Source organism: Embiotoca jacksoni, unplaced genomic scaffold (assembly GCF_022577435.1).
Source record: "Embiotoca jacksoni isolate LCO1_2020_lvr unplaced genomic scaffold, fEmbJac1.0.p SCAF_68, whole genome shotgun sequence".
Lineage (NCBI taxonomy): Eukaryota > Metazoa > Chordata > Actinopteri > Embiotocidae > Embiotoca > Embiotoca jacksoni.
In genome coordinates, this window is record NW_027185423.1 from 1,139,771 (window position 1) to 1,162,270 (window position 22,500).

At 45.3% G+C, this 22,500-nt stretch overlaps 3 protein-coding genes across 4 annotated transcripts in view; all 3 read left to right on the forward strand.

Annotated features, from left to right (window-relative positions):
• The window catches only part of lratb.1 (lecithin retinol acyltransferase b, tandem duplicate 1), a 16,170-nt gene extending 8,711 nt beyond the window's left edge, over nt 1-7,459 (forward strand). Inside the window, exons 17-20 of the mRNA XM_069175537.1 lie at nt 198-281; nt 1,272-1,389; nt 3,003-3,093; nt 4,292-7,459. Coding sequence (XP_069031638.1) covers nt 198-281; nt 1,272-1,389; nt 3,003-3,093; nt 4,292-4,366 — 368 coding nt within the window. The 3' untranslated portion in view covers nt 4,367-7,459. The remainder of the gene's footprint in view (nt 1-197; nt 282-1,271; nt 1,390-3,002; nt 3,094-4,291) is intronic.
• Nucleotides 7,460-13,941: 6,482 nt separating this feature from the next.
• Nucleotides 13,942-17,755, forward strand: LOC138214182 (lecithin retinol acyltransferase). 2 transcript variants are annotated; one of them, XM_069175573.1, is made up of 3 exons: nt 13,942-14,581; nt 16,916-17,111; nt 17,488-17,755. In XM_069175573.1, the coding sequence occupies exons 1-2, from the start codon at nt 13,973-13,975 to the stop codon at nt 17,066-17,068; spliced, it is 762 nt and encodes a 253-aa protein (XP_069031674.1). In that variant the 5' UTR covers nt 13,942-13,972; the 3' UTR covers nt 17,069-17,111; nt 17,488-17,755. The 2 variants fall into 2 exon arrangements, with proteins under 2 accessions (XP_069031674.1, XP_069031673.1); XM_069175572.1 differs by having other exon boundaries at nt 16,916-17,755.
• A 1,186-nt stretch (nt 17,756-18,941) lies between these two features.
• Nucleotides 18,942-21,936, forward strand: lratb.2 (lecithin retinol acyltransferase b, tandem duplicate 2). The gene is made up of 5 exons (XM_069175576.1): nt 18,942-19,186; nt 19,355-19,460; nt 19,673-19,747; nt 20,177-20,329; nt 21,623-21,936. The coding sequence occupies exons 1-5, from the start codon at nt 18,945-18,947 to the stop codon at nt 21,776-21,778; spliced, it is 732 nt and encodes a 243-aa protein (XP_069031677.1). The 5' UTR covers nt 18,942-18,944; the 3' UTR covers nt 21,779-21,936.
• Nucleotides 21,937-22,500: the final 564 nt, after the last annotated feature.

Genomic DNA, 22,500 nt, shown 5'->3' on the forward strand with positions numbered 1-22,500 from the left:
ATGTATTTAGAAAATAAAAGCCTGGAGTCTCCGCTGCCTCCTCCACCTTCACTTTCCTGCTCCAAGTCAGGACGGAGCTGCTGCTTTTTAATATTTATCGTACCGGCTTTTATTTAGAAACCTGTCCTGTGGTCTTGGTTGTTTTATCACTGTGAGCTGAGCCAAACAAGCGTTTTGTTTTCCTGGTGTCTGTCCAGACCTGCCCAGCGGACCACACAGCTACAGGCTGGAGGAGCTGGCCTACACCAGGAGCGGCGACAAGGGAGACTCGGCCAACATCGGTGAGAACCAGTAAACCCAGAACATTCGATTTAACAGGTTTCAAACACTAATTTCAGTTAGCCGCCTTCACGTCCGTCCAGAGCAGAAAGAGCTAATGTGTGATTTAAAGAAACACCTGCCAGCCAATCAGAGAGCAGGATGCTGTGGTACTGGCTCGCCTAGTTTACAGTCTGAAGCTCGTGGGCGTCCTTCAGACTGTTTACACGCTTCTCGAGGAGTTTTTACATCAGATGGTGATCCTGTGGTCCTTGAAGAAATACAATTTGTTTCCTTGACAGGACTCAGACGGTCCTGAAGGGTTCTTTAAGGTGTTTGATGGATCCTTGAGGAGGTTCCAGGGATCGTGGAGGGTTTTTTACGAGTACTTCAGGAAACTTGATGTTTTGAAGCTTAGCTTAGCTTAGCTGACACTTAGCCTGGCTCGGCCCAACGCTAGCAAAGTCTTCCGCTTTATTTATCACGTCTCGTTTTTCAAACGGTTGTTGGTCCAGAAACTGTCCACCTCGGTACAACTCTTCAGCTTTTGTTAGGACTTTGTTGATGAACCAGCTGCTGGTTGGTGGGTTTTCTTAACTTTGCCCATCCCCCGGCTAGCTGCCCCCCCTCTGTCTTTATGCTAAGCTAGGCTAAGTGGCACCAGTTTGCTCATGCAACTCTTGGTAAGACTGCAAATAAACTTTGTATTCCCTAAAATGCTGACATGATGCTTTAAAACAAGATTTTGAGACTTTTGCTGAACAAATCAAAATCATTTCCAAGCTGTTGTTTTCAGGTGAAATCGTTTCATGTTGCTGGAAGTGTGTTTGGTTTTTTGTTTGAGTTTAATGATGCAGTTAGTACGACAATATTTATCATATTTAACTGTTTTGGTCAAATATTAATGAAAAATATTGCTTAAAACTGGTGAATGAACCGTTCTAAGCAGTTTATATTTGTAAAAATGTTCATGCAATTCAACCAACTCTGACTTCACCTCTTCATCTGTTCAGGAGTGGTCGCTCGTCATCCCCTCTTCTTCCCCTACCTGAAGAAACACCTGACTTCTTCTGTGGTGGAGGAATACTTCGCCCACCTGATCGAGCCGGGGGCGTACGACGCCGTCACACGGTGAGCAGAGGAAGACGTCTGTTTGTGTTTGTCAGGAGGAAGACGGCGAGGCTTCGATGGAAAAGGCAGAATGAAGCCTTTTTGATCCGCTCCCGTTTGCCCCGTTAAAGTTGCTGCGTCGCATCGTTAAAACAAACTCAGCGCTTCCCGTATCCCTTTCAAATTAAAAGCCCTCCGTCCTCCCTTCATTTCTTAACGAGACTTTTATAGTGAAACATTTGCAGGAAACTGGACAACAACACTTCTGATGAGTAACCGTTGAAAACAGCAGAATTATGCTGACGACTTTATGAAATGTAAGTGATGGAAATGTATATTATTGATTACTGTGTGTAAACTTGTCACCATAGCAACAGTGGAAAATGCTAGTTTTATTCATTTAAGATTAAAATCCAACTTGGTCACGCTAATTTTAGCGTCACATTTTATTCCTGAAATAGTCCAAAAATTAACAAAAAAATGTTCCAGACGTACATATTTAACGAGGTATAATAGCGGGAACATTTTAAATGTTACAGCTGCAAGTGGGAAACGGAAAGAATACGATAGCGCGACACTCTTCAGGGCCACTAGGTGGAGCCTTGTGTCCTTCTAGTGGGACACGTACCACAGTTTGGGAATTACAGGCTGTATACACCCAGACTTTACACTTCACCATGCTACCAAGGAGCTTTAAGACTCCAGATTTGACCACAAAAGTAGAACAGGATGTAAACATTAGATGAATTTGGTGTTCCTGTAGTTACCGCCTCTGACCAGAGAGGCCGCTGTTCAGCAGACATTAAGTGGTGAGGCGGCGTGTTAGCGGTTAGCGGTTAGCGTAATGAAGAGGTGGAGGTCGTAAAGCTCGCTGACCTGCGTCTCCTCTCGCACCCCGAAACGCCTCCCCGCCGCCACGGACGCTTCATTAGAGCACCTCCAACACTCGTTAACCCTGCAGGAGACACACACACACACACACACACACACACACACACACACACACACACACACACACACACACACACACACACACACGTTTAACTGCTTGCAGACACACACTCACCTGGGTTTCATTTGATGCCTCGATGTACGTGCAAAAAAACATACGTGTGTAACCATGACGCACACCGACTCACACTTCTTGTAAATCCCAGACACACACACAGACACACACACACACAGACACACACACACACACACACACACACACAGACACACACACACACACACACACACACACACACACACACAGAGACACACACACACACACACACACACACACACATTTACGTGTGCAATAAACTTTCATACCAACACATGGTGCCAGGCTGTGCTGGCAGACCTGTGTGTGTGTGTGTGTGTGTGTGTGTGTGTGTCTCTGTGTGTGTGTGTGTGTGTGTGTGTGTGTGTGTGTGTGTGTGTGTGTGTGTGTGTCTGTGTCTCTGTGTGTGTGTGTGTGTGTGTGTGTGTGTCTGTGTGTGTGTGTGTGTGTCTGTGTGTGTGTGTGTGTGTGTCTGTGTGTGTGTGTGTGTGTGTGTGTGTGTGTGTGTGTGTGTGTGAGACACATTTGATGGTGTTTTTTTGTGTGTTTTTTTTGTTTCCGTGGTAACGGCGTCTCCGTCTCCTTGCAGATACACCCTGCCGGGGATCCACGGCTTGAACTTCGTGCTGCAGAGCTCTCTGGGCGGGGGAGGGGTGGCGTCTCTGCGCAGCGACCCCCAGGTAACGCACACTTCCTGTCGTCGTAGGGGTCAAAACCCTTTTCACCCTTTTCACCCTGAAACCAGGTTTCAGCCTGCAAAGACACTTCTGCTTTGTCCTCGTCTTCAGGACGTCCAGAGTTGATCTCAAAGATCTGTCGGGGTCAACGAGACGTTAACATTCATCTTTGGTTTCGCATTAGCCGTCTCACAGGTAGAAATATTTCAAAATAAAAGCAGCACGTGTAACGATGCAGCGCTGAGCGGTCGTGATCTGAACGTGATTCTGACGCTCATCAGCTGTTGATGAAGACATTTATTAGTTTATTTTGTTTCAAACAAATGATTCTTAAAAAAAGGAAACAAGAACAAGGAAAAGTTTGGATGCAGTTCATTTTTTCTTAATCCATCACAGACCTGTTTCATCATGAACACTGGGTTTACTTGAATTAGTTCCTCCAGTTTGAAGTGAGTTTTTTTGTGATTGATGAGATGCACATTTTTTGAGGTTTTCTTTTTTTTTCAGATTTATGTAGAAATCATTCAACACTAAAACAAAGTTCAGTCTCTTCCAGCTGGAAGTGGAGAAAACTCATTGAACATGTTCCTCGTTCCATCAGAAGACCACATTACCCACAAACCCCGTCACTTCCTGTTGCTGCGGTTAGCAAGCAGCAGTTTGTTTTGATGGTGAGAGGAGAGGGGGCGGAGCCTAATGATTGGAAATGAACACTTATTTTTGGTAAGAAAGACAGTTTTATTTTGAAAGGAGACGATGATGTCATACTTTCAGCAGAGCTTCCGTGTAATAACTTTCATGAACTCTGTTTCGACAAATAATATTTAAAGGACTCTTATCGGGAGAAAAAAACCTCCATCGTAACATCCAAATATATTTCAAATTAAAAGAAGAAATGTTTACTCGTCCAAATACTTTGAAATACTCTTTGCAGCTGTCGACACCGTTTTCACTCTGAAGCGTCCAAAAATTCAGAGGTTTGTCAGAAGTATGAAAACCTCGTTCCCCAACACTCCTGTAAAGTTTTCTCCCTCCACCTCACACACATCAGGGACCCCCCCTCCCCCCCGACGCACACACACACACACACACACACACACACACACACACACACACACACACACACACACACACACACACACACACACACACACACACTCAGAACGACGTGAATCCAAACACTCTTTGTTTCCTCTCACAGGGTAAAACCTACGGTCAGATGCTGCTGGACCTGAAGCTGAGAGGACTTCCCGACCTCAAGTCGCTGGTGGACTGAGAGGACGGAGACCTTAAAGAAATTCACGTAAAGGAAAGACGTCAGCGGATCAACAACCGGGACACGGAAACACCTGAAGAGCACGAGGCCGTACCGGGTCGGGGAAACGTCCCGCGGCCGGTCATCTTCCTAACGTGAGCTTTGGCTCAGATTCAGATTTATCCTGAAAACAAACCAATACAAACATCCAGGAAACTCAAACGAAGCGCTGCCTTCAGGTAGAAGGTTTTAAGGTTCATTGTTTACCATTTTAAACCCCAAATTATTGACTTCTTACATTTCACCATGGACCTGAAACTTGAGCAGAGAAGACTGACCTGAAGACTACGAAGCAGAAAAGAAAAGAACAAAAGTGTCGAACTCGTCGCTTCATGTCTGAAACGTTTCAAGAGTCTCTGTTGACCGTTTCCAGAGTTTGACCCGAGCGTGGGTTCAGGAACGCTCGGGTGGAAGCAGGCGTGGCCACGATTTTCTGTTCTTCAGAAATTAGACCCCAAATCTGCTGTTTGTCTGCTCCAGTTTCAGGTTTCCATGGTGACATCACTAATGTTCAGGTACCAGAGGTCAGAGGTCAGAGGTCACGTTAACGTGAGGAACTCCGTGATGATGTTGAACTCTGAATACTTCCTGATGGAGGTCGTTGCTTCCTGCTGCTCCGTTCATCACTGAGCTGCATCAAAACTGCCGATGAAGATCATGCAACGTGATAGAAAGGCTGAATGGACTCTGGCAGGTTGTCGCTGTTTCTGTGGTCCAGAATGAATTTAAACCCTCGTAAGTCCTTAAAATGCTGGAAGGAGAACGATGGCCGAACTATCTGCTGATGGAGCTGGTGTGATATCACAGGAAGCACCTGAAACGAGACAAATTCAGCCAGCAGTTGTTTGTGCAGCGTATTATTTTGCGTGGAGACGCGTCCTCGTGGAGTCTCGGAGCTCCTTTAAAAGCCGACTGACCGACAGGAAGTGGAGGAGCACGGATGTCGGTAACGTGAGGAAGTGTTTGGAGGGCGAACATCCGCGCTGCCGCCACACATCTCCACTTGAAGTCCAGAGCAGCTTCGGGGGGGCCGCCCCGACCCCTGACCTCCGGAGGTTCGGGTTTCCCTCGGAGGGTAAACGGCCGTCGGAGGAGACGCGTGCTCGCCGGCCTCGGGTCCGACGGGCGGGACGCCCGGCTGCTTCACCTCGACGCGACCCGGCTCCGATGTTCACCGCCCCGCAGGAATGCACGTCTGCTCCACCAGCCTGACCCGCTGGCTTCCACTCCGTTTAGTCATAATTGCAAACAGACTGAAGCTGCACAGCTTCCGTCAGACTCCCACCTCATCGCCCGCCTCCTCTGAATCACGGCCCGCTCTCGATCTTCCTCCTCGTCTGCGGAAAATAAATCCCCTCGGCTGCTTTTCCAAACCTTTTCCAAACCTTTTCCAAACCTTTTCCAAACCTTTTCCAAACCTTTTCCAAACCTTTTCCATGGCCGCGGTCGCTCTGACCTTTGACCTCATTTTGAAGATTTCTGAATTTCTTGCTCTAAACGTGAAACTAATAAAAGCATTTGTTGAAATGGACGAGCCCCAAACACATTTCACAGTCTGCCCAAAACAATAAAAAACAACTGTCCTCTGAACAGACATTCAAAGACTCCATAATAAATGACAGCCAGTCAGAAACCTTCCAGCCGTGAAAGCAGAGCTGCATGAGCATAAATCAGCCCAATAAAAGGGAGTCACACGGGAAAAGTTCCCATCTGTCAGCCTGTCTTTGGGATTTAAGGGACAATGAAACGGGCAGATTTGTAAAGCGAGGTGTCAGAATCAAAGCTTTCACTTCCTGTTTCCATAAAAGTCCAAACTGGAAGAGACTCCGACCGCGAGTGTCACCGCTTCACATCTCCACGATGAAAACAAGGTCTGGATCCACATCTGTCCTCTAGATTACTTCCAGAGATGTTCGTCTCAATTATTTGGAGAAACCCTTCATCATTGTTAAACAACACTGACCCCCCCTCCCCCCTCCCCAAAAAAAACCTGGACCATGTGATAGTTACCCAGAATGCTTCATGAAGTCTGAAGATAAAAGGATTTCCAGGGAATTGCTGCTCATTTCTGACCTGTTTTAGTCATTTTCAGCCAACGTTTGGGTCAATCGGGACTTTCCAGAACCAGAACCAGAACCAGGAAATGACGCCAAGCCTCGTTGACTTCCTGACTTCACCACCGACGTCTTCATCGACCGTGACTGATTTTTTTTTTGGTCCAATGTGCCACTCTGATCACCGTTAAGATGGAAATGATACCGCGTATCTACATCGAGTAGACCGAGGTCCATTTCTACCGAGATGCTGTTCAGATTATTGTGCTAATAATGGAATGTAATTATTGATTTATTGATGAATAGAATGATCATCTGCTGTTAATCGTTGGCGATTCCTTGCTGAGCGTTTCGTCTTTACTTAATCAAAGGTTTCATTTCTCGTCTCCACTTAAAACAGCATGAATATCTGGCAGATTTAATACCAGTAAATGTTGAAATATTTGGTTCAGACTGAGACTTTTGCTGGTTTTTGGAGAAAAACCAAAAATCCAAAGATTTGTTTCTTCATTGAAACGGATTTTAATTCAACCGACAGAAACAAAAAAACATCTCAGGATTTCTATTTTAAGTTTGAAAGCAGTTAAAGGTCTCGGATGAACTGGGTTTGAACTGGTTTGATGTTTCTACGTTTGCTCTGCTTCTTTCTGACTCCGGTCCAAATGGCTGCCGGTGTATTATTCAAAGTGTTTCGATTCAGACCCACCTGAAGCCTTAATGTTCAACCATGAGTGCTTTTTCTATACGAGGCTTTCTGTGGCTCTTCGTCCACTTTGTCAAGATTCTTTCAAATTTTTCAAACACATTATTAAGCTCTTGTAATTAAAAACCTTCGACGACTAAAAATTTAAATTGTTAGTAGCACGCTAAAGAAAATCACTTCTGCCATATTTGTACTCTTCTTCTCATGCTTACTTTCAAAATGCATTTAAAAAGTTCTGTATGAAATTGATTTTGTAGATACTAAACCGAGGAGATTAAAGATATTTTTCTGAGCGAAGCTGATGTTAATGTGTCTTTGTCAGGAAGGAGAGCAGATACAGTGGTGTGAAAAAGTGTTTGCCTCCTTCCTGATTTCTTATTTCTTTGCATGTCTGTCACACTTAAATGTTTCAGATCATCAAACAAATTGAAATATTAGTCAAAGATAACACAAGTAAACACAAAATGCAGTTTTTAAATGAAGGTTTTTATTATTAAGGGAGAAAAAAAATCCAAACCCACATGGCCCTGTGTGAAAAAGTGTTTGCCCCCTCCTGTTAAAACATAACTTAACTGTTGTTTATCACACCTGAGTTCAATTTCTGGAGCCACACCCAGACCTGATTACTGACACACCTGTTCTCAATCAAGAAATCACTTCAATAGGACCTGCCTGACAAAGTGAAGTAGACCAGAAGATCCTCAGAAGATAAACATCATGCCGAGATCCAAAGAAATTCAGGAACAAATGAGAAAGAAAGTAATTGAGATCTATCAGTCTGGAAAAGGTTCTAAAGCCATTTCTAAAGCTTTGGGACTCCAGAGAACCACAGTGAGAACCATTATCCACAAATGGAGAAAACATGGAACAGTGGTGAACCTTCCCAGGAGCGGCCGGCCGACCAAAATTACCCCAAAAGAGCAGAGACGACTCATCCGAGAGGTCACAAAAGACCCCACGACAACATCCAAAGAACTGCAGGCCTCACTTGCCTCAGTTCAGGTCAGTGTTCATGACTCCACCAGAAGAAAGAGACTTGGCAGAAATGGCTGCATGGCAGAGTTCCCAGACCAAAACCACCGCTGAGCAAAAACAACATTAAGGCTCGTCTTGTTTTTACCAGAAAACATCTTGATGATCCCCAAGACTTTGGGGAAAATACTCTGTGGACTGACGAGACAAAAGTTGAACTTTTTGGAAGGTGTGTGTCCCGTTACATCTGGCATAAAAGTAACACCACATTTCAGAAGAAGAACATCATACCAACAGTAAAATATGGTGGTGGTAGTGTGATGGTCTGGGGCTGTTTTGCTGCTTCAGGACCTGGAAGACTTGTTGTGATAAATGGAACCATGAATTCTACCGTCTACCAAAACATCCTGAAGGAGAACGTCCGGCCGTCTGTTCGTGACCTCAAGCTGAAGCCAACTTGGGTTCTGCAGCAGGACAATGATCCAAAACACACCAGCAAGTCCACCTCTGAATGGATGAAGAAAAACCAAATGAAGACTTTGGAGTGGCCTCGTCAAAGTCCTGACCTGAATCCTATTGAGATGCTGTGGCATGACCTTAAAAAGGAGGTTGGTACTGGAAAACCCTCCAATGTGTCTGAATTACAACAACTCTGTAAAGATGAGTCGGCCAACATTCCTCCACAGCTGGAAAAGACTCACTGGAAGTTATCACAAACGCTTGATTGCAGTTGTTGCTGCTGAGGGTGGCCCAACCAGTTATTAGGTTTAGGGAGCAAACACTTTTTCACACAGGGCCATGTGGGTTTGGATTGTTTTTCTCCCTTAATAATAAAAACCTTCATTTAAAAACTGCATTTTGTGTTTACTTGTGTTATCTTTAACTAATATTTAAATTTGTTTGATGATCTGAAACATTTAAGTGAGACAAACATGCAAAGAAATAAGAAATCAGGAAGGAGGCAAACACTTTTTCACACCACTGTAAGCTAGAAAACATCAAACACTTGTTTTGTTGTTCACACAAACCGCAGTTTGTTTAAATTGTGGTTTCGAGGAGAGACTCCGTCATTAGTCCAGTTAAGATTCACATGAAGAATAAAATCATCAAACAGCTTTTTTTCCACTTTATAGAAGAAGTTTTTTGTTTGTTTGTTTTTGTTTGGTTCTGAATCTTTACTCTACTGCAGAGGAGACAAATGGAAATAAAACCCAAAGTATCTGCTGAGTCGTGGATTAACTTTGAGTCGGGAGTTAAATCAGTCAACTCGATATTTTACTGAAGTTTGTTGGAGTTTTCTGAGCTTTTCCTGTTTCCCGGCGCAGACTGAGCTTCAGACTGATAACCAGAAGATGAAAGCTTGAGATTAATATCCAGACGGAGCCGGTGAGAATGTGTGTGCACCAATCAGCCCGAGAGCTGCAGCTGGTCTGTTGAGTTGTGGTCGTCTTCCTGCTGCTCGGCCTCCTTCTCTGTCGGAGGACGGCAGCTTGCTCTGACTCACGGAGGCCCGCCGACTCTCACAAAGACAAAAGGGGTTTCGTTTCATGTTTTACGTCAGAATAATTCCCGGCCAGACGAGCGAAGAGGCTGCTGGACCTGGAAAAGACGGCCGAGGATGAATTCTGTGTTGTTTTTTAAAATTTCACTCACGTTGTTTAAGGGACTATAAAAATATCCACGTTATCTACAGTATACGTCCTAAGGACTCGTAATGATTCGCTTTGATTGAGTTCACTGCCAACAGCGAACCACATCCATTTCCCCACCAGTTATATCCCTTTGATGACGTTAGTCAATGTGTTTATTCCACACAATTGAACAGTTGTTAATTCAATTCATGATGAAGAAAAAAAACTACTTCTCAACTGGTTGTTTTCTAGCTGAGCAGATCTGAGTTGCAGCCGGCCGCCGACAAAATGTTCTTTTCTCTGCCAGGAGTTTATTGAAAGCGTCGGCCGGTTTATCATCGTTTTAAGTTCGTTCAACTTTGAAACACAAGTTCCCCCCCGCCTGAAAAGATGTGTTAACGAAACACACATAACACTGTTTTAATTCTCATCTAAAGGACAACCATGACTCACTTTAACATGTTTTAAAGTGACAAAGTTTCCATCAAACTATGAACAAGTTTCTGGAGAAGTTTAACTTGTAACCGAAGGTTGGTCGAATGGTTTTTTGGAGGGTAAAAGTCTCTGTCGTGCTGTCACGGTACATAAAAGGAGATAAATCACATCTCATCGCTCATTTTTCTTCCCTCTTTGTGCCCTTTCTGGCCTCCATTTTGTCTTTTTGTCTGCACCTCGCTCCCTGTGAGGCTGTTTTTCATTGGTGCTCCGACTCCCAAAGACAAACAGCACAAAAGGATCTCAGTTTAATTGGAGTTGTATGCAAACGTTTGAGGTAGATGGATGAAGAATGAAATACAAGTCTGGCAGCAGAGTCTGCAGAGACACTTGAAGCGAGACTTTTTTTTATGTTTACAAAATGTTGATTTATTTTTTTCACCAGTTTAAAAGACAACAGAACAAAAATAAAACACTAATTGTGCAAAAGTTATTCTTTTTCAAAATTATTTGAATATTTCTTGTCAACAGCATAAATCTAAATCCAAGTTATAATTGAGCTCTTTGAATCACATTAGTCATGTTTGGTATGATTCATGAGTTAAAAAGCTGAATTTACTCATTGGAGTTGAGATCAAATGTATATTTTGCAGAAAAAGAGGAAGTTGTGGTTAAATTGGGAAAGTTGTTTGTTTTTGGAGGATTTAAGTTTTGTTTTTTTGCTCCAAATCTCCTCTGAGAAGATGCTAATTTAGTTTTTGTTGGTAATAATCTGCTGTTTTGTCCCACATCTCCTCCCCAAACGGCTGGAGAGCATTAGGATCGTGTTGAGTGACACACACACACACGTTTGTCTGTCTACCTTTGTGGGGACCCTGGCTGACATGGATTTATAGTCAACACGAGACAGGTCTTGATTGCACCAGTTTACCGTGTGGTGCTAAAGTACTGAGTTTACATCCTCTGAGTCTTGATGAAACAAACTACAGTCAGAAACACAAGCCGTTAAACGCAGTTCTTTGATGGGATAATTCATGAATTATATTTTTTTTAAAGAGGCTAAAATACTTCACTGAAACCTGCTTCTAAACGTAATCTACAATCAAGTCTGTTCAAACGTCTCCATAAGACCCAAGACAGCCAACGGTCCCCACAAAGATACATGCACCAGTACACGTACACACAGCGAGCAGCCAGATCTGGTCCTCAGTCACTCAGCTCCATTCTCCTTTCACAGCTCGGCTGGGTCACATCAACACACCCATTCAGCAGCAGGCAGGCTGCCTCGGAGGGGGTGGAGGCTGTGTGTGTGTGTGTGTGTGTGTGTGTGTGTGTGTGTGTGTGTGTGTGTGTGTGTGTGTGTGTGTGTGTGTGTGTGTGTGTGTTACCATAATCTACCCTTAATCCCCCAAAATCCTCTTCTTCTCGTTACAGGAAAAGGAGGAAAAACAGCAGGAGTGAAAGGCAGAGCTGAGAAGTGCATGACAAGCAGCTTCGCTCCAACACGGAGCTACTCGGTAAACTTCCCATCATGCTCGAGGTGCGGCGTCCCTCCAGATGGGTGTCAGGTCATTTCTACCAGAGTGGATCAATAAATTCACAGTGTTCCTGAACGCAGCACGGTGCTGCACACGGAGCAGCAGGAAGCAACGACCTCCATCAGGAAGTATTCAGAGTTCATCATCATCACTGAGTTCCTCACGTTAACGTGACCTCTGACCTCTGGTACCTGAACATTAGTGATGTCACCATGGAAACCTGAAACTGGAGCAGACAAACAGCAGATTTTGGGTCAACATTTGGGTTTACAGCTGAGTGTTCCTGAGCCCATGCAGTGATTTCCACCACAGAATCATGGCTGTTTTTAAAGCAGTGGTTCCTGAGGACCCAAAAAGATCACATATATTGGTTTTCGACCTTTCCCCTTGCATTAGGTTAAGGGTCAACATTTTTGGGGAAGAGGAAATCTTAGACACACTCATGTTGGAAAAGCCTGTTGCCATGACGCCACAGTTCAGGTTGTTTGTGTCCTCTGGGTTTCAACAGACTCAGCAACAGACAGGAAACTGAAACAAAGAGGGAAGAAGAAGAGCTCACAGACTAAATACAGGGAGGGAAGGACAACGAGGGACAGATGAAACCATTTCCAGAGTTAGACCCCAAACTCTGATGTTGTCTGGGATTTTCTCAGGAGGAACTGCTTTTAAAAACAGCCATGATTCTGTAGTGGAAATCACTGCATGGGCTCAGGAACACTCAGCTGTAAGCAGTCGTGTTGAAGATTTTCTGTTCCTTGAAAAATGTTCCTCAAAATCTGCTGTTTGTCTGCTCCAGTTTCAGGTTTCCATGGTGACATCACTAATGTTCAGGTACCAGAGGTCAGAGGTCACGTTAACGTGAGGAACTCAGTAATGATGATGAACTCTGAATACTTCCTGATGGAGGTCGTTGATCCTGCTGCTCCCTGTGGAGCACCGTGCTGCGTTCAGGAACACTCTGAACTTACTGATCGACCCTCATATTAAATTCAAATATGGCCGATTCTTAAAATGCTGCCAGAACAGGAAGAAGAAGCCTCAAACTTTCTCCTGTTGAAATTTGCATGATTAAACAAAGAGTTCAAGTTGGCAGGAAGCTTCTGCAGACACAGAAATATTATAGACCTTCTTCTTCACTGGTTTTCTGCCCAGTCTGAGGAAGAGGAGGGTGACTGGTTTGTTTGGCCTTTGAAATGTAGCGTTGATTCTTTGATTCTTTGTCAGTGTCTTCGTGTTCATACGAAGTCTGAAGCTGCACAAAGAGCTGAGCCAGCAGTTCACACAGCTTAGTGTGTGTGTGTGTGTGTGGGGGGGGGGGGGGGTGTTTGTGTGTGTGGGTGTGTGTGTGTGTGGGGGGGGGGTGTGTGTGTGGGGGGGGGTGTATGTTGGGTATGTGTGTGTGTGTTTGTGTGTGTGTGTGTGTATTTGTGTGTGTGTGTGTGTGTGTGTTTGTGTGTGTGTGGGAGGGGTGGGGGGTCTTTGTGTGTGTGTGTGGTGTGTGTGTGTGTGTGTGTGTGTTTGTGTGTGTGTGTGGGGGGGTGTATGTTGGGTATGTGTGTGTGTGTTTGTGTGTGTGTGTGTGTGGTGTGTGTGTGTGTGTGTGGTGTATGTGTGTGTGGGGTGGGGTGTGTGTGTGTGTGTGTGTGTGTGTGTGTGTGTGTGTGTGTGTGTGTGTGGGGGTGTGTGTGTGTGTGTGTGTGTGGGGGTGTGTTTGTGTGTGTGTGTGGGGGGGTGTATGTTGGGTATGTGTGTGTGTGTTTGTGTGTGTGTGTGTGTGGTGTGTGTGTGTGTGTGTGGTGTATGTGTGTGTGGGGTGGGGTGTGTGTGTGTGTGTGTGTGTGTGTGTGGTGTGTGTGTGTGTGTGGGGGTGTGTGTGTGTGTGTGTGTGTGTGTGTGTGTGTGTAGGACGTGATGGGTTCTCTGTGTTTTCTTGTTTGGCAGCTTTGTGTGCTTCTCATCCTGATGGAGTCTTGGAGGTTTCTAGAACCCTCCAGAACCCGGTTCGGTCCACTTCCTGGGTTTTTGAGAGCTCACAAAGAATGAATTTGTCTGAAGCTGATGATGAAGAGCTCTAAGAGTTTATACATCCACAAACAACAACTCTGTCCCGTTTCGTTTTGTGCATCACTGATTCTTTGTCTCATACCTTCGCTGTCTGCCGTCATGACGTCACGAGGTCCTCCCCCCACCCCTCCAAATTTCCGTGCGGGAGGAAAACTCGGCGGAGAGTTAGGATGCGCAGACAGAGTAGAAGACACGAGTCCTGCCGCACAAAGCTTGTCCTCTCCGGTCCTTCAGCCATGCTGGATACGCTCACCTTCCTCCTGGAGAAGCTCTTCCTCCTCGCCCACGTCAAGCTGTCCAGCCTGTTGCCTCCTCTGCGCAGAGCGCGCGCGGAGCCGCAGCTGTCCCGGCGCTGTGACCGGGAGCAGAAGCTCGAGCGGGGCGACCTGCTGGAGGTGCCCCGGACTCTCTTCACCCACTTCGGCATCTACCTGGGCGACAACCGGGTAGCGCACCTCATCCCGGACATCCTACCGGCGCTGACCGCCGACAGCCGCCAGATCCAGGAGATGGTAACCAACACGCGACTGCTGCTCGGGGTGCTCTCCAAACGCGCGAGCATCCGGGTGGACTCGGTGGAGGACTTCGCGTACGGAGCCGGGATCCTGCTGAACGCCATGGACCGGGCGGTGCGCCGGAGCCCGCTGTCCGGGGAGGAGGTGGCGCGGCGGGCGGAGCGGCTGGTGGGCACCGTGTCCTACAGCCTGCTGTGGAACAACTGCGAGCACTTCGTCACGTACTGCCGCTACGACGCCGCCCAGAGCCTGCAGACCGACCAGGTGAGAAGCTGGCACCGGCCGGTGAGAAGCTGGCACCGGCCGGTGACGCGTTTAACGCGCCGGAGCGCGGACGGCTGCTTTGATGTAGAGTCCGCGCGTGGAGGTTCCATCGCCGTGCTTCGTGTTGTTCACGCTGATGAAGAGGTTTCACACCGAGCACGGAAAGCGTTCCGCTGCAGCAGCAGATGGTCTTCGGCTCTCTGCAAGTCTCGGTTTGTCCTTCAAAAGTGGCAGCAAAGAACCGAAACACCCAAAAACGAACTCCAGGATCCACAAACTCACGTTTAGTCTGATTTATCACCAAACATTCACATCCGGAATGTAAAAGGCTTCATGCAGTTTTATTCTGGTTCACTCCAACACAAGCTTGTTTTCTTAGACGGAGAAAGTCTGTTGGACTCATAAAACCAGTGAAAGCTTGAAGGTGTTCTGGTTTGGTTCGGACTCGGTTTGCAGGCTGATGGAGCTCGTTTTACTTTCTGCACAGCGAGCGCGTCAAAGTGAGTCTGCTCACGAATCAACTTCAGAACAGGAAACACGTGTTCTTTTGTGTTTCCCTAAAAGTCTGAAGTTCCAGTACCGTACTCGGTTCTGAGAACAACAGCGGAGCGGTGTGTTGGTGTTCAGGTGCAGCCCGGTCCGGTCCGGTCCGGTCCGGTCCTCCCTCCACCTCCGTCTGAGCACCGAAGGAAAATCTGGGTCGCTGCTTGGAAAAGTCCTGAGAACAAGAGCTGCATTCAGACCTGCAGCCGCCTGGCAGGAACCGATGATGATGATGATGATGATGAAGGAGGGCAGCGGAGCCTTCCAGCTCCGGTCCCTCTGCGGTTTGTTCATAGTCAGGCCCGGCCCGGTTCAGCTCAACACTGTGGACACAACTAACCACGCTCCCATCAAAAACCAGTCCAGAACCAGGTCCAAAACTACCTTCAAAACCAGTCCAGAACCAGATCCAAAACTAGCTTCAAAACCAGTCCAGGTCCAAAACTAACTTCAAAACCAGTCCAGGTCCAAAACTAGCTTCAAAACCAGTCCAGAACCAGGTCCAAAACTAGCTTCAAAACCAGTCCAGGTCCAAAACTAACTTCAAAACCAGTCCAGGTCCAGAACTAACTTCAAAACCAGTCCAGGTCCAGAACTAGCTTCAAAACCAGTCCAGGTCCAAAACTAACTTCAAAACCAGTCCAGGTCCAGAACTAGCTTCAAAACCAGTCCAGGTCCAAAACTAACTTCAAAACCAGTCCAGGTCCAAAACTAACTTCAAAACCAGTCCAGGTCCAAAACTAGCTTCAAAACCAGTCCAGAACCAGGTCCAAAACTAGCTTCAAAACCAGTCCAGAACCAGGTCTAAAAACAGTCCAAAGTCTGAAACAAAGTCAAAAGCAGGGAAAGTTCTCCAGTTCTTTAAAGAACCAACCCAGCGGTACCTTGCTGTTCTCCGTCGGTAGGATGAACTCTTTCTCTTTTCATGTGAACTGTATGAAAGTGCCGACTCAGCTTTTCTTCCAAACTCGACCAACGTGACGAGACGAGCGGTTGTTGGAGGAGAATCCGTCACTCGATGCAGTGGAACAAAGAGCTGCCGAGTCCCTCAGAAGTTCAGGAAGTTTAATCTCCATTTAATGTTCAAGAAAATACAACAACAACAAAACAAAAACAAAAGTTCTTCTCTGTTTATTTGATGAAATGTGTTAAAACGCAGCAGGAATGAAGAACAGACTTTGGTTTCCCTCCGGCAGCAAACAGACTTTCCCCTGATCGAGTTTCACTTCCTGTAATTTTCAACCTAAACAGTTGACCTGCCTGCAGTCTGCCTCCTCCAGGGTGGTTCAAAGGGGGGGTGGGGGGCCAACAGGAGCTCTTAAAGGGGCCTCAGGGGGCCCTGCAGTAAAACAAACAACAGGCCAATTATGTTCCAGGTTCTTCCACAAGAAGAGGCTCGCTGAGCCGAAGGTCCAGGCGGCGCTTCACTTCAACATGAAAGGTTTTTTAAATTCGACGTTCGAAACTTTCAGCAAACGTTCTGATTCTTTTTAAGGTCGAAACTCAAAATGATTTTTCCGTTGTTAAACTAATCGATTGTATAAAATGTCAACAATTTGTCAATTGGTCCAAAAACAGTCTGATACAAAGATCGGGCCGAGGGTAGAACCACCTCCCAGAGGTTCTGGAGAACCGCCCCGCCCCGTCCCGTCCCGTCCCGTCCTGCCCCGTGAGAAGCTGTTCGGTGCTTTCGAGAGTTGATGCTGTTCTCCTGGTGTTACTTCTGAAAACATCCCGACTTGATATTCTTCAGAACCATTTCATTTTGCCGTCTCTTCTTTTTGTCTCCAGTTCTGCGAGAGTCTAAAGTGTCTGATCCGGGACCAGCGGAACATCTTCCTGACGGCGCTGCTGGGGCTCCTGTCCATGGTGTGTTTGGGAGTATCGTGCAGCACCGCCCTGCCCTCCCTCCTCATCCCCTTCACCCTGTGGATGGCCAGCTAAGAGCCGCCGGGCCGCCGGGAGCCTCGCCGCCGGTTCTGAGCAGGTCGGAGACCGACGGAGAGGACGCAGTCGTCTCCTTTAACTCCCGGTCATTTCGCTGTTACAGCTCTTTTCTGCTGCACAGGAAGTGATCGTTATTTTACATTATTTGTTTGTTTGTTTGGGATAAACAGAAAAACAGGAAATGGTAGTTAGCATTAGCAATGTTAGCAACTTATTACTGACGGAAACAGAAACTCGAAGGACCAAAGCCCCGCCCCTTTGTGCCGCCCACCCCGACTGACGTGGAAGAGGAAGACCAAAGATTGTTTCATATTTACTACTTTTTTTATTCAGGTTGCATGTAAACAAAATGAAAACACAACAGACTTTTATTCGTAGTTACGTGTCAAATTAAGCGTTTTTCTTGACTGTTAAAGGAGCAGGACGCCGTGAACCGCCCCCCCCGCTCCGCTGCAAAGTCCCGAAAAGAAGCTTGGACTTTCATATCCCGACACCAAACACCGTGAAACTGTTTCCATGTTCGTCTGCGCTCTAACCGGCTGAAGCTCTCGTGTAAATATCTGTAAATATCCTCCTCGACCCGCTTGTTTTCAAACGGTAACATACTTTTGTACAGAATCTGTTTTTTTATGACGCTGTAACACTTTATACTACATACTAAAAATGTAAATAAAGGAAATGGAAGTAAAAGTGCACATGTTGTCTTCTTTTAATAACTTGAATATGTTGTATTTGTGTTTGAGCCCCTAAAGTCTCCTCTGAGGTGTAAAGAATCCTGAATGTTTTGACAGAATTAAATGGTTCTTTTTGTTAAATCTTTAAGTAAACAGAAGAAATGCTGTATAAAATGGTAAATGCTCTGTACTTGTACAGTTTGATCACCTTTTGGTTTCAAAGCTCTTTAACATGTTTTTCCATTCACACACTAATGAGACAGATCACCATGCAAGGTGCTGCCATCAGGAAAACATTCACACACCAGCAATTTAGGGTTCAGTGTCTTGCTCAAGGACACTTAGGCATGTGGACAGGAGGAGCTGGGGATTGAACCACCAACCTTCTGATTAGTGTTCAACCCACTCCACCGTCTGAGCCACAGCCTCCCATCAAGTGTGACCAATAAATTAAAATAGTGACATCTTTAATATCGCAGTAGTTATGATAGTGAACAAAGTAGTCGTCTTCATTTTCAAATCTCAAAAATAATGAAATAAGTGGTTAGATACATTTTATTCATTTATTTTATAGTTATAATTTTTGTTTGGATTTAAAAAAAATTGTTGGGTAAAATAATATCTCTGTCTAAACACTAATATCATATATATGTATATTATGATATTTGATGTATATCAGTATTTTATGTTGTATTTGTCATGTAAAACGTGTCGTCCTTCTCAGGCACATGGACTCAGCAGTCCTCTGGTGATCTGTGTCGTTTGTCGCCCTCTGCTGGTGATCTGTGGGAACTACAGCAGCACGAACTTTTGCACAGAGTTCCTGTGAACACCGAACTTTCGTTATCTGACATGAATTACAGTTTATGTCAGTTTGTGTCTTTGTGGTTGTTTTGTGTTTGTTTGTTTGTTTTTGTCTCTGTTTGTTTTTGTCTCTGTTTGTTTTTTGTCTCTTTGTTTGTGTTGTGTCTCTTTGTTGTTGTCTTTGTGAACTCTAGGATGTAAACGTGTGTTGTCTTTAGATGAATGTCGTGTTGAGTTCTTGGTCGTCAGTTTGCTGTGAAGTGAACTTGAACTCTGCAGCAGCTTTAATCCTCTAAGCTCCGCCCACCAGCACAATAAACCCCGTCAGGAGACGGCTGCACTTTCCCCCTCCGTCTCCTCTCAACACGTCTCCTCTCAACATGTCTCCTCTCAACATGTCTCCTCTGCAGCTCCTCGCTCTGGTCTTCATCTCCACGCTGAGACTGGAGCCGCAGGTGGAGAAGACGAAGAAGGAGGAAGACGAGCAGGAGGAGGAAGAGGAGGAAGAGGAGAAGACGAGCAGACAGACGGGCGAGGGGACAGAGAGTAAACATGACCTGATATTCAGGAGGGGAGACCTGCTGGAAGTCCCCAGGACCATGTTCACCCACTTTGGGATTTACCTGGGGAGGGGCAGGTGAGTCTGGTGCTGCGATCTGATTGGTCGAACACGCTGATAAAAGAAGGATTAGAAGTTCAAACTCAGTCAGAAGAAGAAGAAGTGAAGCTGATCTAAATGTTTTTGCCTCCTTATGTGTCCTCTATTCTCTGTCCTGTGTCCTCTGTCCCGTGTCCGTCCCTCCAGAGTAGCTCATTTCATCCCTGACATCCTGCCGGTGGTGTCCCGTGATCAGTATCAGATCAGACGGATGGTCACCAACAGCAGACTCTTACTGGGAGTCCTGGCCAAGGTGAGGAGCCCGTTTTTAACCGTGTAATTTCCAGTCTGACCTGACGGTGGCAGTGTTGTCTCCCCGTCTCGATGCCCAAACCCAATGACACAGAGGCCTGTCTGTTTGGCCGGTTGTCACGGTAACGTGAGGCTGCAGCAGCTGGGCGACAGATAGTTTTTATATACGAAGGTTTTCACGATGAAAACGTGACGTGACTCTTGTGTCCTCAGTGCGGCAGCATCAGAGTGGACTCCGTGGAGGACTTCGCGTACGGATCGGAAATCCTCATCAACCCCACGGACAAGGTGAGGACAGACAGCAACGTGGTCGTAAACTCAGGAGAAAATACTTTAATGCAACTCTTGATTTAAATGTATTTAACGTCCATTCATGTGCTCTAATTATGAATGTGTTTAAAGTTGAATCTCACGCGTCAACAACACCAGACATATTTTCCTCCAGTGGACGGGCCTGTGCATCACACATTTAAATTTAATTTGTATTGTATGTGAGATGTGAGGTTTTAACGAGAGTGTTTACATTGTGGTCTGATTAGAGATTAAAAATAGAAACGTGATCATACAGAGAACAATGAGAGAGAAATGTTATGGCGCAAACGGAGATTTCCCCTCTGAATAAACGTTAATACCAGACGAGGTGACGCAGCAGAAATAGCAGCAGGCTGAACGTGTCCGCGGTGGAGCTGAGACTCACCTGTGCGGTGCTCTGCGCAGGTGTGCAGCCGTGCGGCGCTGCAGGGCGACGAGGTGGCCCGCCGGGCGGAGAAGCTGCTGGGGGAAGTGAGCTACAGCCTGCTGTGGTACAACTGTGAGCACTTCGTCATGTACTGCAGATACGGCACCGTCGTGAGCTTCCAGACCTTCCAGGTGACGTCAAAAGAGCAACAATCAGATTCAAGTCGTCTCAATGATGAACTGACACAGTTGGAAAGTTTGGAAACAACTGAACTGTCAGTTGAAAGAATTTGAAACAGTTGAAGTTGAAGACGTGTGCGCTGTTATCAGTTGTTGTGTTCATCAGTCAGAACATACGTGTAGAAACAAGCTGTTTCCACCGTTTACATTACATAACTTGTTTCAACAGCAGTTCAATCACCGAGTGACGTCACATTTGAAAAAACTCTTCATCCAATCAGAGTCCAGCTGTCGTTTGAGCTGTAACAGCAGGTTTCCGGTTCAGTACCAGAGTATCTAAATACACATGAAATCTTCTGTGTTATAAAGAATACTGTGTACATTCCTACTTTGGAGTTTTCATCAGAGTCTGAGCTTCGGCTGCGAGGCGTTTATTTCCTGTTGCAGATTAAAGCTGATTAACTGGGTTAAGCCTCCGTGTTGCAGCAACGGGCCGTCAGTGAAAGCTCTATTGTTCCGCCGTATTGTACTCGGTGGTCGGAGTGAAGCAGCGAGAGAACGGAGCGAACGCGATGCTGCTTTCAGGCCGGGCGGAGCGGAGGAAGACGAGGGAGGGCGAAGAGATGGAAGCATGAAGAGAGGGACTCTTTAATCATCTTTACTGATGAGACTCTGCTGTGACAGTGTTGTTGTAAACACGCCAGAGGAGAACTCAAAGTTGGATAATGATCAGATAATTAATCAATTAGTTGATCCACACACCTAAAAAAATGATTCAAAATATTGATAAGTATCTGTTTCAGGTCCAATATCAGAGACCAGAGCTTCTAGAATGACCAACTTTACCACACTGACTTTATGAGAAGTAAAATTGACCTTTGACCTTTTTGGGTAACCAAAAAGGGACGCAAAATGGCCACAAAGAGACATGAAATACCCACAAAGGGATGCAAAATGAGCACCAAGAGACTCAAAATGGCCAAAAAAGATGCAAAAATACCACGACGATTACATAAATGACTCTGAATGACCACAAACACACAAAATGACCACAAAAGGATGCAAAATGGCAACAAGGAGACGAAGAATAACTGCAATAGAGCCTCACAATGTCCAAAAAAAGGATGCAAAATGATGACAAAAAGACACCAATTGATCACAAAGGGATGGAAAATGACTCCACAGGGACTCAAAATGACCAAGAAGGGATGCAAAATGGCTTTGATCAGACTTAAAACAACCACAATAAGACTCAGAAAGACCAATAAGAGACTCAAAATGTGCATTTTGTCTTCATTTCATCAGTTCTGTAAGACGGTAAGGAAGCTGTTGCTGAGTCGGCGCGTTGCCAAGGTGACGGCGGTGCTGGGAGCGTGTCTGCTGCTGTACCTGCGAGCTGTGAGCGCCTCCTCAGCCCTGCTGGCCGTCCTGCTGCCCTTCCTCATCTGGATGGCTGCATGAACAAACACACGACTGCAGCTTTAAATTATCAGCATGTGAAGCCAAAACTACAACAACAAATCCGATTTAACAACATTTAATCTGTGATTCATCCGACATTCAGTTAATTTTGTTCTTTAATTGGAGGAAAAGTTTCTCTCTGTTTACTTTATCCTTTGTTCTGTAAAATCTTCTAATTCGATTAAATACAATTTTTATTTTATAATCAACTGAGTGTGATTAAATCATTTTGTCTGTTTTGACTTTATTTATCTCTTACTACGTCTTATTCTGGCATTTTATTTTCATAATTTTCATTGGCTTTATTGTTATTTTTTAAAAACATTTTATCATATTTTTTTTAACTTTTTTTTTTACTTGTACTGCAATGATTCTTATTTGTTTCGTTATATTTATTTTGGCATTTTAAATTACTCATTTTATTGCATGTGATCATTTCTTTTACACCTAAAATTGTATCTTATTTTTTCTATTATACAATTTTTATACAATAATTTAAATGATCTTCCATTGGATTCTGTTGCATTTTTATTGCATTTATTTGTCATATTTAATTTGTTTTAATACACGTATTTTGTATTTTATTTCCTTTTATTTTATTCGTCCTACGGCTGCATGTTGTCCCGCCTTCCGTGCCCTGCAGAACGTGTTGGTTGGCTGAAGCGTCACGTCACTCATACATTAGACCGCGGTGATACGTCACCCGGAGCGGGTGTGGTTTC